The sequence below is a fragment of the Morus notabilis genome, unplaced genomic scaffold (genome assembly GCF_000414095.1).
Source record: "Morus notabilis unplaced genomic scaffold, ASM41409v2 Scaffold314, whole genome shotgun sequence".
NCBI classification, from domain to species: Eukaryota; Viridiplantae; Streptophyta; class Magnoliopsida; order Rosales; family Moraceae; genus Morus; species Morus notabilis.
In genome coordinates, this window is record NW_010360279.1 from 915346 (window position 1) to 931274 (window position 15929).

The following is a 15929-nucleotide window of genomic DNA, read 5'->3' on the forward strand; positions in this document are numbered from 1 at the left end:
ATTCAAATAAATTTCAAAACTAATTTCGGGCACTCATTTTACAAAAATTATGATTTTTGCCCCAGAGTAGAAGTTTACAAAACTTATACTTTCTTAACTAATTTCAACGCTCTGTTTAAGATTTTGACGCAAAAAATTATATCCAGATTTTAATTTTATTAGGCTTTCCTTTTTTCTCCCATTAATTAGTTTTATGGTAAATTGTCCACGAATCATTGACTGCGCAAAAGTTTAAGACCTCGGCCGTGTTTGAAATTGATTCCGTATTTTGAGAAATAAAAAATGAAAACGTTTTCAAAATGACGTTTGGCGCAATAAAAATAAAAACGGAAATGAAAATGATTTTTTGGTTTAGTATAAAATGAGAGAAATGAAAATCAACTTTTAAGTCATTTTTTATTTTTTGTTTTCATTTTCTCCTATCTCAAGCAGAGAGAGAGAGAGAAAGAAAGACGTTAATGGGTTTTTTTACACTGAAAACAATCTCTTTATAAAATTACCAAGCGTATTTTCAAAAATGATTTCTGTCTGAGATTAAAAACGTTTTCATTTTTATTTTCTCACAAAAAATAAAATTATTTTAGAACGAGTTCCAAACGCGCTCCATGTCTCCTTGATCATCCTAATTAAGCACATAACACGTGATTTAAAGTAATTCCACCAAAACTATCATATATACCATAATCATGTTTTAAAAAGCAACAAGTAACCACTGAATATTAGAAAGCCAGCAGCAAACACTAACTAATCATTGTCGTTTTAGGGTTCATAATTAAATTCATCATAACATACCTGAACCAAACAAAAAATCAAACAAGATATACCGCCGGTCATATTGATTGCGAGTTATCCTGTCTTTCGGGAATGCTGGAATGAGGATGCTCGGCAGTATTTAAGATGATGTGGGATATAATATTCAAGTCATCCAGCTTTGCGCTGACAGGTACAGGAGCTTCTACTCCCATATATTGACTAGCCTAAAAACACGAAATCCAAATTGAAATGTCACTAGATTTCAGCCAAGAAAAAAAAGAGCAAGAAAATCAAGACATCCAATATAATTGACGGATTACAAGACCATCAAAAATATTTTGGGCGCGTTTGGAATTCATTTTAAAATAATTTTATTTTTTATATGAAAATAAAAATAAAAACGTTTTCAATATCAGACATAAATCATTTTTGAAAATGCGTTTGGTAATTTTATCAAGAGATTATTTTCAGTTTAAAAAAACCCAATAATGTCTCTCTTTCTCTCTCTTTGCTCGAGGGAGGAGAAAATGAAAAATTATTAAAAGTCGTTTTTCATTTCTCTCTCATTTTACATTGAACTAAAAAATCGTTTTTATTTTCATTTTTTGTCTTTATTGCTTCAAACGTCGTTTTAAAAACGTTTTTATTTTTTTTTCTCAAAAAACGTGAAAAATAAAAACAGAATCAATTCCAAACACGGCCTTACTCTCTACAATAAAATATAAAAAACAGGTCTTCAAAACAGTATACCCTTGTAGAATGCTGTGTGGCTAATTCCAATGAAAGCAAATCATATTTAGCTGCAACAATCAGGCAAGGCACCTTAAATCCCCTAATTCCTCACCATGACTAGCAACTTCAACCAACAATTCAGTCGCCCTTATCCATGACGTTTCATCAGAACTAGCAAAGAAAAGTGGGAAAAATCTTACATATTCATAAGAGTAATTGAAATTGTAGAATATTAGCACTGATCATACATAAGAGAGAAAGCGTAATTATACATGCCAACATATGCTCTCTCTCTACAAGCCTAAGCTCATTAAAGACATTAAATCCACCCAAACTTTTAACACGGCACCAATGCATGAATAAGATGCAAGTCATGTTGTACACGACTATAGCTCGTCTTCAACAAGAAACTTCTGAAACACCGCTCAGAAGGCAATAATCTTGTATTTTTAAAGTCTATTCATCATAAGCTTAAATAAAAGATGAGCTAGTCTAGCGACCTCAATTAATAGGACAATTAAAGAAAGAAAGAAAACAAGAAAGACCTAGATCCTTTGTCCATCTTAAAAGATTCAGTGATGAAAACAAAAAAAGGTCATAAAATACAATAAGATCGCAGACAAGCAAATAAGTTTTATGATTAACTAGATTATTATCAAATTAGCGACTACTGAGGGCTTCTTGCTTACCTGTCATGAACAAACACTGCTACGTCGCAAGCAGCCAAGGATTCTTTGTCTGAAAGGAATTTTTTTAACTCCGTCTACGGGAATTTCTTTCAACACAATGGTTTATTTTTTGTTCCCTGCAAACAAATTTAACATAGAAACAATTTTAGACCAAATAACTGGTGCTTTAAAATCCTAAATGAACTTTACAATTTAAGCAATACTCAAGGGTACAGAACTAAAGAGAGACTTAGAAATCCCAATAAAGAATTGGGCAAAACTCAATAAGGTTCTTTAGTCAAGCACATCCAGAAACAACCAAGGGTACAGAACACCGAACGAAATGATAAGTACTCATGCTATAAAATTAAAAAGATGTTCAGACATAAGATGTTCAGTGGTGGGATTGTAAGTATTAGAGAAAGGCCTGCTATTACACAAAGAAAAAAAAAAAAAAAAACCGCTTATTAGTTGCTTCACAAAGTTGTATTAGCTGGAAATCACAATCAATCATAATTCAGAAGACGACCTTCCAAGAAAAGAGTCGAGCAACGCAGACTTTCCAGCCTTTCCAGGGCCAAAAACAAGGCATTGGTAAACATTTCTTTCTGATTCTTGCTTCATTCGATCTAAACACCTCTTCCTAGTCAAGCGGATAGCAGATGAAATATCGCCAGAATAAGCAATGTACTTCAGATTCTTCATGCTAAAAGCTGGGTCTAGGAGTGTCATGAGAGCCCACTGAAAAAAGAGAAAGTTCAGACACTGGTTAACACTTAGCAGTGAAAGATGATAAATATGATTTTTAAATGTATACTGGATACGTTCTACCAATTTCATTCATAGTCAAAAGTTTTCAACAGTAAATGTGAAAATACGAAAATACATGCAGAACTTCATCACCCCTCAGAGGGGTATAAAAATAAATAAATAAATATATAGTCTATGCAGTCAGTACAAATTCTCCACCTCCGCGTGTGGGGTGGTGGTGGGGGTGTAAGATAAGAATTCATCAAGTGATAGCCCTCCAATTGCATTTCTCTTAACCATTATTCTAAGCAAAAAGATATTAGAAAATTGGAAGAATCATAGGACATAGATAACAAATCTGTCAATTAGCAAATCTTCGTATAAAAGTCAAACAGGATATATCTCATAGAATAGAAACCTGAAGTAGAGACAAAAAAGTAAACGATATTTCAATTTTTTAACTACCTTTCCGGAGCAGTAAAAAATAGCTCGTCTAGTTCACGAGGACAGAGTGCTCCTGTCATGCCCCCAAGTAGGGTGGGTGGCGTGAAGCTCGATTAGGAATTAATAAAACAGATTCTCAATCAGGCCCCACATTTGACTGCATTAAAATATGAATAAATTACAGAATTTCGGAGCCTCTGACACACACAGGGCTCCACCCCACAGGACATACAGTATCGTACGTACATGCTCATGTAAATAATCATTACAACAAATATCAACCACAGTCTAGTAAATCCAAATATTACATAAGTTTACAAAATTCTCAAATTCCTTACATTTATACAAGAGGATGAACTCAATCCTCACTTGATCCAACAGTAGCAATCTTTCGCTACCCCGCACCGCTCTTAGAGTCTCCTGGGAGGGGTTTAATACATTTGAAATATAAAACGTGAGCGAAAGGCCTAGTAGGATATAATTTTAATTGACTTAAAATAAATGAATAAATAAATGAACGAGTAAATAAATGAATGAATAAGTAAATAAAATTAGACATTCAGTCCCGACAGAACAGCCGGAACCTCACATCCTTTTTCTCAAAGGAAATATAACTGAAAATAACCGTTTTACAGGCTTCAGCAAGTAATTAGTACAAATTATTTACCTAACCAAGTGCCTCACCTACTTGGACCGAGTTTCGAGTTCTGCCTCCGAGGATACACTCTCTGCATCCTATCTAGGCTTACAGCAATAGACTCTCTTACCGGTTCACAAGATCTCTTTATTAAGAAATCATTCATTAACATTCTGAAATCGTTAATATGACCCCACGAACTACTCAAGCCGCGGGCCCCATGACTGGACAAGCCATGAGGTTCCATAACTAAACAAGACATGGTTTTCAAAGCGTTTTTCTTTCACAAACCAATCCCTTTCTTTAAAACATTTTCAAGGCCAAATCTTCTTTTAAAAACAGGCTCACAAGGAAAAGGGATAAAAATCCTACCTCGCACGATCAAACCTGGAACTAGCGTTACCTTTTCTGGCTTCCGCTTCCTCAAGCCCCTTCAGTCTGAATCCTCAGCGATCACTGATGCAAGACAACACTTTAGGATTAATTATCATTCCTAAAGCAATCCAATCTCAATTTCCAACCAAGATTTCCTATTAGTGTGCCCTAATCCATTTTCATGTTTCAAATTATCATTCCAAGGTTTTTCAATCTCAAAACAAGGATTAAAGATGCTAATCCATTCATCTCAAGCCCCCAAATGAAGCTAATTTGGGTTCTCCCCAAAAACAGGGGTCAAAACAGCAATTTCAGGCCAAACAGGGTCAAACCCCGTGTCAACCGGTCGAATGGTGACAGAACAGTGCATTACCACCGGTCGACCGGTGGTGTGCACTTCGGTCGACCAGACAGGCCGACCGGTCAGGCCAATACAATCCGGTCGACCGGTTACCATGTGATCCGGTCGACCGCACAGGTCGACCGGTGGAATCAGCTGCGCGAGAGAAGCTCACAGAAACCAGTCCAAAAACCTGCAAATTCAGTCCCAAATCAAAATATTTCAAAGGGAAACCACTAGATCTAGGTTCTAGGTCCTAAAACAAGTCTAAAGAACCCAAGATCTCCAGTTTCTACCCTAGTTTTACTCAAAAACTATCAAAATCCGGTTTGAACCAAAATGAGTTTTGAAATTCAAAAACTTGAGATTCAAGAGAGGTTCTTTCAGTAATCTTACCTCAAATCCTTCTCTTGACATTGAAAACATCTTTAAATCTTTTTTTCGTTCAAGATCCGTTTGATTTGGAACAAAAATGAGAGAGAGTGAGTGAGAGAGAGAGTGAGGGAGAGAGACGCACGGGAAAGGAAGGGAAAAAGAAAGGAAAAGAAAAGAAAAGAAAAGGAAAAAGAAAAGAAAAGGAAAAAAAAGAAAATGACATGTGTACAATATTTTAAAAGAGCGGTCCAGAAATGCGTCCATACACACTTCTGGTTTAAAATAAATTACTGAGAATAATTTAAATACCTTAGAACTATTTAAACTCACACGTGTCAGAAACATTTATTAATTAATACTAAATTAATAATCTAAATTAGGCATACTAATAATCTCAATTACCTTAATTAATCTCAATTAATTCGTCAGAGTGTTACAGCTCCATCCTGGTGGAAAGCAGAATACAGTCATGATTGAAAGAGTTAAGCGAACTACTAATATGAAAGGAAACAGCAGGAGTGTAGGACAGAATAATTCATAGAACTTGGTTTACCAAATAACTGACGATAGGATAAATTTAGAAAAGGACATACCCTATCATTGTCATAAAAGTCAAACTTTTTTTTGAGGAACTCAATGGTTTCATTTGTCAACTCCACATGCTGCATGTAATAGTTTATTGGAAGCAGTTTTAACAAATTCCATATGCTTTAAAAATTCACAAAAATAAAAATAAAGAAATAATAACTGAGAAATGAAATATGGAATTTGTTAAAAATATATATATATATATATATATATATAAACTACCATGATCCATGGAGAAAGTTCAAATAGGTCTGAATCGTCTTAAAATTTCAACCATAGATCACACAAGTAAGATTGTCAAACCCATGAGAGAGTGAGAGAGAGTGAAAAGGAGTTTAATGCCTCATATACCATATTTGCAAGTCCAAAAAAGCAGACATTGCAAGCGAATATCCATAAGACTAAAACAATAAATAGGCAGTGATATTCTTGACAATGTATTAGTCAGGATATTATTCACTTCCATTCCAGTTTGACATGAAATTGAAAGATCAAAGAAGCATGTAAATAACCTGATCAGCCACATTTGCTGAGGAATTGAAGTTTTCCTCGATGAGTTATTACCTGGTCAGGAGTCTCTTTCAATGGAGATGGAAGGAGTTCGTCTGCAAGTTCTAAATCATTATTGTATCCAGCTTTTCTAAGGACAGTCCAAGTCGTATGGAAATGCTCTTTTTGTATAATTACTGAATGAATACAGAAAAATCCTAAAAGACTAAGCCCGTGCTCATTGACTGCTTCGGGACAATATTTTTGCACAATCCTCTTGACTTGGCTGAATTTCAGAAGGCTGCAAAGAGGTATTGGACCAGTTGACCTATTTATAGAAAAAAAATAGATTTTCCATTCATCCCAAACACAAATTATCATGAACTTGAGCTAAGAAAAAACGTTTTAGGACTTGTGATGTTATTTCGAATAGCCACCACAGAAGACTATTAAAATTGACATAAAAGAGTAACCTGGTAATCATTCAGAGCTCCATCTTGGTCACGGTCAAAGAGAGCAAATATCCGCCTCAAGGCTCGCACAAATCGAGGCTTCATTAATTGTAATTCTTGTCCGTTGGATAGAGCGCGTGCTCTCTTGCTAAGTGAAAAACCTCACGAATCTGCAAAATGAAATGCAACACATTGACAGTGTAAAAAGTCCAGTGTAAAAGCCATAGTAACAAGAAATTGCTGAAGGAATTTGAGTAGCAAAATTATATGCAAGTTATATAATATCGAATCAGATACTAGTGTATTCCAAGTTAAAACTTACTAGACTAAATAAGCATTAGGTTGCAAATGTGGGACATTTAGATAGCATGAAAGATTAGTGAGGGGAGAGAGAGAGAGAGAGAGAGAGAGAGAGAGATAAGGTTGCAAATGTGGGACATTTAGATAGCATGAAAGATTAGTGAGGGGAGAGAGAGAGAGATAAGGTTGCAAATGTGGGACATTTAGATAGCATGAAAGATTAGTGAGGGGAGAGAGAGAGAGAGAGATAAGGGTGCAAATGTGGGACATTTAGGTAGCATGAAAGATTAGTGGGGGGGGGGGGAGAGAGAGAGGGAAAAACAAAAAAAAAAGCCTCAGGCAAAGAAGAGTCTCTATACAGACCTGAAAATATCCCAATGCCGAACAGTCAACTGTAAGTTTCAATCTCCAGAAACTGTTGCTTTAATGGTGACATCACTTGCTTCAGGCTAAACTGCTGGTTTTTATCTCTCAAATCTTGTTAACAACCCACAACTATTATTGGGACCTTCACCTGCAACACAAGTATGAAAAATATATGGCTCCATTAAGCTTATTATTCTCATTTGTACCAGAGGTTAAGGTTTTCTTTCATCAGATTTTTATTTCTTTCTCTTTCCTTTTTTTTTTCTTTTTCTCCGTTCTCTCTCGTTCCAGAAGAATTTCTGGAAGTTCTCCATCATGATAATTGTGCTGATCATGGAACCAAAAACTTATAAAAAAACAGAAATTAATGAGAAAGAAAGAAACCTCAAGCTGACGAATTTAGGAAGCCAGAAAGAACTCAATCGATCAAGCGTCTGAGGTTGATCACATGCGTAAGTAAGAACCACTGCATCAGCCCGCTTCAATTCTTCAGCAACTTTACGACTATCCTTGGGACTGGTTAATGAAACATCAGTATGGTTCGTGAATTTTGTTTGCAAAAAAAAAAAAAAAAAAAGTATCGCTAACTTTAAGAAATAAAATTCATACCGAAAGGAAGTGTCGATCATCGCAATTGGAACACGCTCGGGATAAAGGTTTATACTCATGCACTCTCAAACATAAATTCTCCATTTTTTTTTTTTAATGTGAAAGATTCAGGCAAGCCCGTTTACAAAAATCACGAGCACGATCCACATGAAGGAAAGAAAACCGAAACTAGCGACACAATCTAAAATTGTTTCGATACACGACTAACTTTGTTTAAAACGTCAACACTCAACTTGGAATCACTGAGCACGACAATAGCCGTCCACACCTTAACTCCAGCCACCTCCACTGCTTCTCTAATGGCAGAAAGTTCAGCATGCAGAACAGAGAGAGTTCAATTGTTGACAATGAATAACAGCAGCAGTAGTTGCTCGCCCATCCTTCCAAGAAGCATCCACACTTAATAAAGTGCGGGTCTGAGATGGCCGCGGACTCAGAATTACCTTGATTGCGATAATGCACCGGACTGGGAAGGACCCTGCGTTGTCGTTCCTTTTGAGACGGTCAGAATTTTCACCATTTCCTATCCGCGGCATAACGCTCCTTTGTTGGGATGTTTCATTTAGTTTTGTTTCCTTTATTTGTATTTTTCATTGCCTATTTGAAGGCTTCTTCAATATTGTTATTTAGGGGAGACAGTTTTAGTGATTAATAAAAATATATGTTTTTTAGAGTTCTTTCAACATATTTATTTTAATATTTTTTTTATATTCGTGAGCGAATTAACAGATTAATAAAAATCTTATTTTTAGTATCCCAATTAAATCGATGAATCTTTTCGTATTCTAAATGAATCAATAGATTTTAAAAATTCATCAACCGCAGATAGGAGTGGAGGAATAAGGCGTCGAAAGTGAAAAGTGATATTGTTTGGTAGGGTAGAAAGGGGTGAGGAGGGCGCAGAATTAGAAAAGCAATAATTTTCTCAGAAAACAAACATTGAAATTGACTGAAAATTCATATTTTCTATCTGCAAAATATCCATATATATATACACATGATTAGATGCATCTTTTACAAAAATGGTTAAAAGTTTGAACAAATCCCACAGAGAATCCCTAAAACCAACCAAAATCCTTCATGCCTAACCGACATAGCACTTCATGTTTAACCTTGAAAACTTTGAATATGCAAAAACCATGACAAAGGTTTGGCTATCACTGGAGTGTCATTTTTAAAAGAGAACATCGTTTGTAATACATATCGGCCATTGTTGTTTCAAGAGCTTTTTGTCGTTTTTTTAATGTTGCCGTGTTGCGAATTTTGTAACAACTTGGTAAAAAAGTATACATGTACTTTCAAATAATAAGTAATTACATGCTCTTTCTTAAATTTGCGCGTGCTACACTTTTTTGCTAAACTTCCACTTGTACAACTTGAATATTCGTGAAATTTGTGCTTAAACAATTTGTGAAGATCTTTAATTCTAGGCACACATATCGAAATTTTATTGTTTAAAATTAAACATTTTTTTCAGTTTTTTTAAACTTTGTTGCAAAGTGCAAGACTGAGCAGAAGTCTTCATTAAAAAAAATGAAAAGTTTGAGTAGAAGTGGAGTTATATAAAATACATATTTATCATGATAACAAGAACAATAATAAATAAATAAATAAATAAAAGGCCCCTTGGAGAATAGAACATATAAAACCCCTTAATTTTCTGCATTGAACAAGATGATGTTTATAATAATAATAATAATAATAATAATAATAATAGAGTTTCTCTAGTGTTCTTTTTTTTTTTTAAACAACGGTGTTTCTTATTTATTAACTGTCATATATGTATTAATCTAATGAAAAGTCAAATTAAATTGAAAAAATAATATAAATTCAATAGTTGATAAATAAAAAACACCGGTGTACTTAAAAAATATAGAACACTAAAGAAATTCCCTAATAATAATAAAGAAAAACTCCTGACCTAAGTACGGCAAGAAAAACAAAAACAAACTGTTTTGTTCAAATGGATAGTCAAAGGTTCAAATATGACAGATCATGATAACACTTTTTTTTTTTTTTTTTTCATGTTGTTTCTTCTTGAATGTGTCTTACCCATCATAGCAGGTTTTAATGTATCTTTTCTTGATTAGCCAAAAAAAAAAAAAAATACATAGTCATAGAGGCCCCATAATGCCCAAGAAATACCACATAAGAATGTCATTTTATCATTTATAATGTGATACAATCTGATTAATTAAGTACCATTTTAAACACTAAAATTAAATAAGTGATTTGAATCCTTAAATACAAAAATTTCAATCATCTTTTGTTTCTTAATTTAAAAAATAAAAAAATTTTAAGAAAATGACGACCAAAAAAGTGTCTAGAGGAACAAATTTCCAAATTTTCTAAAGAAATAAAGAACAAACCCCTGAGTGTCCTATTAGACTTTGGCATCTAAAGACAAGACATGGCGTTAAAGCCTTAATTAAAAACGGATCCCCCCACCCATAAAACAAAAAACAAAACAAAGTAACCGTAATAACGAACGGTTAACAAAAATCCTGAAAAGCTCTTGGGGTTTATTTCCTTTTGTCCTTCTTTTTACTAGAAATCTTGGTCTACCACGTAGCAACTATTGAAAATGTTAAAATTAAACAACCGGCAGTTCAGAAAATTACAAGACCCTAAAATGCAAGCAATGGTAATTGAAAGAATGAAAAAATTGTAGAGTGACCTAAAAATATTGCTATTACACAAGTTTCAACCATACTCTCAAGATCGAAAGATTATCAAAGTATGGAGCCTAAAAAATAGCTCTTCACTGTGAAGGAAGTTCGTCTGGTGGTGGTGGTGGTTTGGCAGAAGATGATGATGACCCAAAGTCCAGATTTGGATAGACTCCGGGTGGCCTTACTGGAGGTTCAATCGATAGCAACTGGCTCGAATCACCCACGACATCTGGCCATCCGTAATGAGGTTCAGCCCTTCATTAAAAAGTGGCACTTTTTAGTACCAAGATTAACTAAATAATGCAATGAAAATACTTGTGTTTATTTTGTCACCGGATATTCTCTTGATAGCTTGAATAAATAACAGTCACAGCCTACTTCGCTTACTATAAGAAAACCAAATCCTTACTCGTAATAGGTTTCCTCGTCTACCACAATATCCCAGCTTTCACCTGTTGTGCTCTTGCCATACTTGTGCACTTTGCTGATAGAAAGAGAGTGCGGCCATCGTAAGAAAGGGAATTTAAGTAACTAATTTCAATGGAGTTCAATAATTTGCATAGGATCGCAGTTTTTTTTGGTATAAAAGTTTAAGCTAAAATCCCATATGCAAGTTTATTCCCATACCCATTTCCGAAGTGCTCCTCTCCCCATGTCCTTGACCAACCTAAAGCAGGGCAAAAAGAAAATAATGAGTAAAAATCCCGAAGAAGGATTTAACATGAGCATCCAAGTGACTAGAAGGAGTTTCAATTACACTAAGCGTTCAACAAAATGTTCCAGTCAACGACTAGTCTTTCCAAAGCATCAGATCAGGAAAGAATTAAAGCATTAAATAAGTCACTTGACTACTTAAAATCACATCATGTTTAGATCGCTGACCTACCTTCTTTCTCCTGCTTTACATCCAGTTATGTTAATGACAAAAAAGAAGCCACAAAAACAAGTGACTATGGCCCCCAACCGTAATTTTGAGACCTTCGTGAAGAGAAAAATTAAGACAAAGGTGAAAAATGATGACTATAACCAATGTGATTATTACCACTGGTTTTTCAAACAATTAGCTGGTTGAAAGCCAGTGGTGGCTGGTTCAAACAACTAAGTAACAAGGTTAGGACCTAAATTTAATTAAAACTTCACATCATGAAAGGATGAGTAATGAGGGCCGGCAAGTTAGAATAAATGACAAACTAAGGGCAATGGGTAGACTATGAAGTGTATAAAAGAAATAACGTAGAAATTTAAAGGGCAGGCATGTGGGCAAAAGCAAAAAGATAGCTTACTTATACTAGTTATACCCTAGAAAATTGCAGTAAGCGAGAAAACTGAAATGAACTTTATAAAGCTAAAATTGGAAGAAAATAAATGAAAAACAGTAACAAATTAATTAAAAATTTATCTACAGAAAGTACATGATGGACATACGTTCAGCACTGGGAGATACATGCCATGTCTCCCCTTGTCGGGAACCTATGCCAGCAAAGAACTTCTCTTCCCACTTATCTCCCCATTTAGTCCCAAGTTCAGTCTCAGCCCATTTATCTGTCCTGAAGATATTGTTCAGAGAACGCAGAGCAAAACATTAATACAGGTTGAAATATATTTTCAACTAGGAGTCGTTATTAAACTAAGGAAATATACGAAACTTAAAATCCTTTTAAGTTGTAAATTAACGTATCACCAAATACCTATCAGTAAGTTTACATTACATCAAATCAAACTTTTATTTGCATAGAGTAAACAGTGTAGCAAATTAAACTACTGCAAATTTGTACTGGCCTCAGATACCCATTACCAATTAGATTATATATCCTTCTTGTTCCTAAATGATGAACAAAAATCACAAATACATAATTTCTTATCGTTTGTTGGTTGGTTGGTTGGTTTTGGGATAAAGGAACTTCCTGGTGAAGAATTACAAACTGACATCTATTTATTTATTCATATATTAATTTACTCTTGTGCAGTTGCGCTTAAAGAACATGATTCAAAGGGGGACGTAGAAACCAAAAAATAGCGAAGAAGGGTAACAGAAGAAGACCATTTCAGAACGGATCCCCTTCCATCATAATGCTCTCCCCATTTCTCCCACCATGACTGCTCATTAAGTCTACCATATTTATGTGCTCCTTTCTCAGTCCATCCTTTAGCATCATACTTCTCCCACCTGCATCCAAATTTGTTGTTCCATGCATAAATTTTGACACTTCATAATTGCTCAACAGCATTATGGTGTATTCGTAATTACTTAGCATCCACAAGTTATCTTACCACTTCTCATACCATCCAGCATTTTCTGAGCCTGATTTTGCCTGTTTCTGTGCACTCCTCTCGATCTTTGCTAGGTTACTGCAGTCTCAAACGTATCAGTTACAGGATCAACAAAAATAAATAAACAAGAATTTGGGCCGCGAGAAAAGGAGGAAAAATTCTCTGGGGCTAGTATTATACCTCCATTCATCTTGATGAAGTACTTCTTGCCATGTTTCCCACCATGCGTCCCCTTCAGCATTCTTACCGGATTTCTCCACACCTACCAAAAATATATATATATATATATATATAAGCGATTAACACACTCATGGATGCGTACTGATTAACAGATTTCTAGAAAACATTTTCAGGAACAAGAAACTTTATGTGGTACAGATTTCTAAAACTGGAAGGTTTGATTAGGTAAATGTAAATCCAGTAATTTCAAAGTACAGCCTATGATGCCAAATTATAATAAAAGAACAATGTCTAAATCTGAACGTAACCAGAGGATAAGATGTAATATACAAAGGAAGCAAAATACCTAGCTCTTTGTATCCAGTCCAATCACTTTTCTCCCACCACTGTCAATGAGATCAATAAATCCACATTAAATGCATCCACCTGGTGATACTTAATGAGGTCATATAATCAATGTTTAATGTAGCGAGCATTAGAAATACGGTGACAATTGGCTACAAGTATGATGTCTTCTTCCACGTCTACAAAACCCACCTAGAGGTAACTAAAAATAGAAAGAACCAGCGAGAGAATCATGACGATTGAATATTTACTGCGCCTCTTAAACAATTTTTCTGAACGAACCACTTATTCACAACTAAGTGCTGAGCGAGAAGCCCAAGGTTTAGGTCTTAGTAGCTCAATGCAGCTGCTGCCAAACAACAACATATGTAGCTAGATAACAAGAAGAATGAACACCCTAATAAGAAACGGAAAGAAAAAGAATAGTTAAAGCATATACCCATTTTTAAAGTCAATGGAGATAATCATTCTTCTAGATAAAAAATTATCAATTGAGGAAACCACCCGTTGAGTTATAACACGGGGCCATAATCTTTTTCAGATTCATAGAACGTTCAACTTCTAAACTTAATGGTATTTCTTTGTGCTTCATTACTGATTTTCAACCTGTTTATATAAATGGAAGTCACAAGCTACAAGTCAAGCGTACAAGCAACTAAAAGTCCAAATTCTCCCTTAAGTCAAGTAGCTGATCATCATAGGGTAGTTATAATAAAATAACAAGACAGTAACTACTAGCTGCGTTAGTAGGTTTCAAATTTTTACATGAACAATTTTCATGGAGTATATCCTCTGATATGCTTCACTTCCAAAACAAGAACATAAAAAACAACATTAAAATTTAAAACAATATACTAAAACAACTGATTGGTTAAGTGACAGAATAGTTTATACCGTTTCTTTCCATTCAGAAGAACCATCCTGAGATCGACCACCCATCCTTGTCCATCTACATCTGAATCCATTATCTCCCAAGTCCTCCCCACTTTCTCGATACCAAGTACTGCCATCTTCATTAGTGCCAGACTCGTTAACATTTTCACTTGACAAGATTATGCCCCAATCCTTCTCATTTGCAATACCAGTGTCTACAATGAGGGTATCAGTAAACACAACATGCTCCATTAGACGACTTATAAAGACAATAAAAACAGTTATTCAAATGCTAAAAAAGCAAAACTAATTTTGCTTCACATATAGATCATAGATCAAATAGATAATCCTAAATGTCCTAATGATTACAGATTACCTCTTTTTGGCGGACTGTCACGGGACTGTGGGCCAGAATTTCTCGGTGTGCATCGAGGATAAAACTTTTCTTGCTTAGAGGCAAAATGAGATCTGCCATGGAAAACTCAATAAAGATTCATAAAAATATATCCAGCGGGTATAAATAAGTTATGATAGAAAGCAACGTGATAAATATCAGTAGAATAATCATAAATGGTTCTACACACAAGATAAATGGACTACGAAATAGAAAATGGAATATCAAAGCATTGAATAACTAGAAATTAAACAAGTTCATTGCTCAAAAAAAAAAAATAAAAAATAAACAAGTCTAGATTATCTCTTATAAGTCTTAGGCTAAACTACGTCAACAACCCTAACGCTTTTGTTAGTATGCTTCCTCTCTTTTTCAGGAGCTATGAAGTGATATTTGATACTGCAGTGTAATTCTGGATGAAATTGAATTTTAGAACGAACTAACATTAACACCGTATGATCCAAAACCTAATTCCGTCCCTGCTTGCTAACTTTCTTGGACCAAGTACAATAAGTAGAAAATACACTTTCAGATTCTTTGAATTCAAGAAGCCAAAAATACTCATAATACTCAAAGAATGGAAAAAGAAAAGCGATCGCAACGCACTGAGGAGAAGAGAAGGGCAATGCAGGAGAAGGCTGGATTCGAACTCTGCGAGGACTTTTCTTGGGATCAAACCGCCACTCTTCGGCCTTCTCCACGCTCTTTCCGGCGCCGGCGGCTTTCCGAATGGGAACCACCGAGTCGGAGCAGCAACAGCGGACTCGGCTAACTACGACTCGCCGGTCGCCGCCGTCGAAACTGACCCTCCGCCGCTTCCTCAACTCGAACGAGCCATTGCCGTCGCGGCGCGGAGGAGGATGGTGGAAGCCGAGTCGCCTGAGTTTAAGATCAAACTGAGTCGCGAAACCTCTGGAAGTCGCCGCCATTTATGCCATGCGGCGAAGAGGAAACCCTAGAATCGCAAAGGAGAGAGATAAGAGAGAGAAAGCGTGACCGACGTAAGTCCGACGGAAGATATAGAGAGAGGAAAGAAGGAGAGATGTATTAGTGGGGGCTTTGAGTGGTTTTATAGGGAATTAATTAATTAATCTCGAATTTTATGGGAGGAAATAAAAGGAATGACCAATGGGAGTGAAGGAGAGAAAACCGGAGAATCTTTGCTGAGGGACATTTGACGGTTAGAGAGAGAGAGAGAGAGTTTTCAGGGTCGGAAGGAAGAAGAGAAGACGGCGGCGGCGGCGGTGTTGGTGGTGGGTGTGAGATGAGAATAGACTGAGATCGTTTGTTTTGTTTGGTTTGGGGATGAAATTGGA

The 15929-nt window shown here is 35.5% G+C and overlaps 1 protein-coding gene and 1 pseudogene across 1 annotated transcript; both read right to left on the bottom strand.

Moving 5' to 3' along the window:
* Positions 1 to 736: 736 nt before the first annotated feature.
* Positions 737 to 7937, bottom strand: LOC21407599 (annotated as a pseudogene).
* Positions 7938 to 10447: 2510 nt separating this feature from the next.
* Positions 10448 to 15929, bottom strand: LOC21407600. Its single transcript, XM_010096280.2, has 11 exons — positions 15220 to 15929; positions 14596 to 14687; positions 14241 to 14434; positions 13348 to 13387; positions 13002 to 13083; positions 12822 to 12899; positions 12592 to 12717; positions 11976 to 12097; positions 11178 to 11217; positions 10960 to 11034; positions 10448 to 10805 (listed from the first exon to the last, which is right to left on the bottom strand). The coding sequence occupies exons 1-11, from the start codon at positions 15540 to 15542 to the stop codon at positions 10640 to 10642; spliced, it is 1338 nt and encodes a 445-aa protein (XP_010094582.1). The 5' UTR covers positions 15543 to 15929; the 3' UTR covers positions 10448 to 10639.

Excerpts from the sequence above, each read along its gene's own strand:
- LOC21407600 (XM_010096280.2), bottom strand. The coding sequence starts at position 15,542 with ATGGCGGCGACTTCCAGAGGTTTCGCGACTCAGTTTGATCTTAAACTC. Across the intron at positions 12,718-12,821 it reads GCTGGATGGTATGAGAAGTG|GTGGGAGAAGTATGATGCTA; the intron begins GTAAGATAACTT and ends ATTTGGATGCAG. Across the intron at positions 12,098-12,591 it reads AGGGGATCCGTTCTGAAATG|GACAGATAAATGGGCTGAGA; the intron begins GTCTTCTTCTGT and ends CAATATCTTCAG.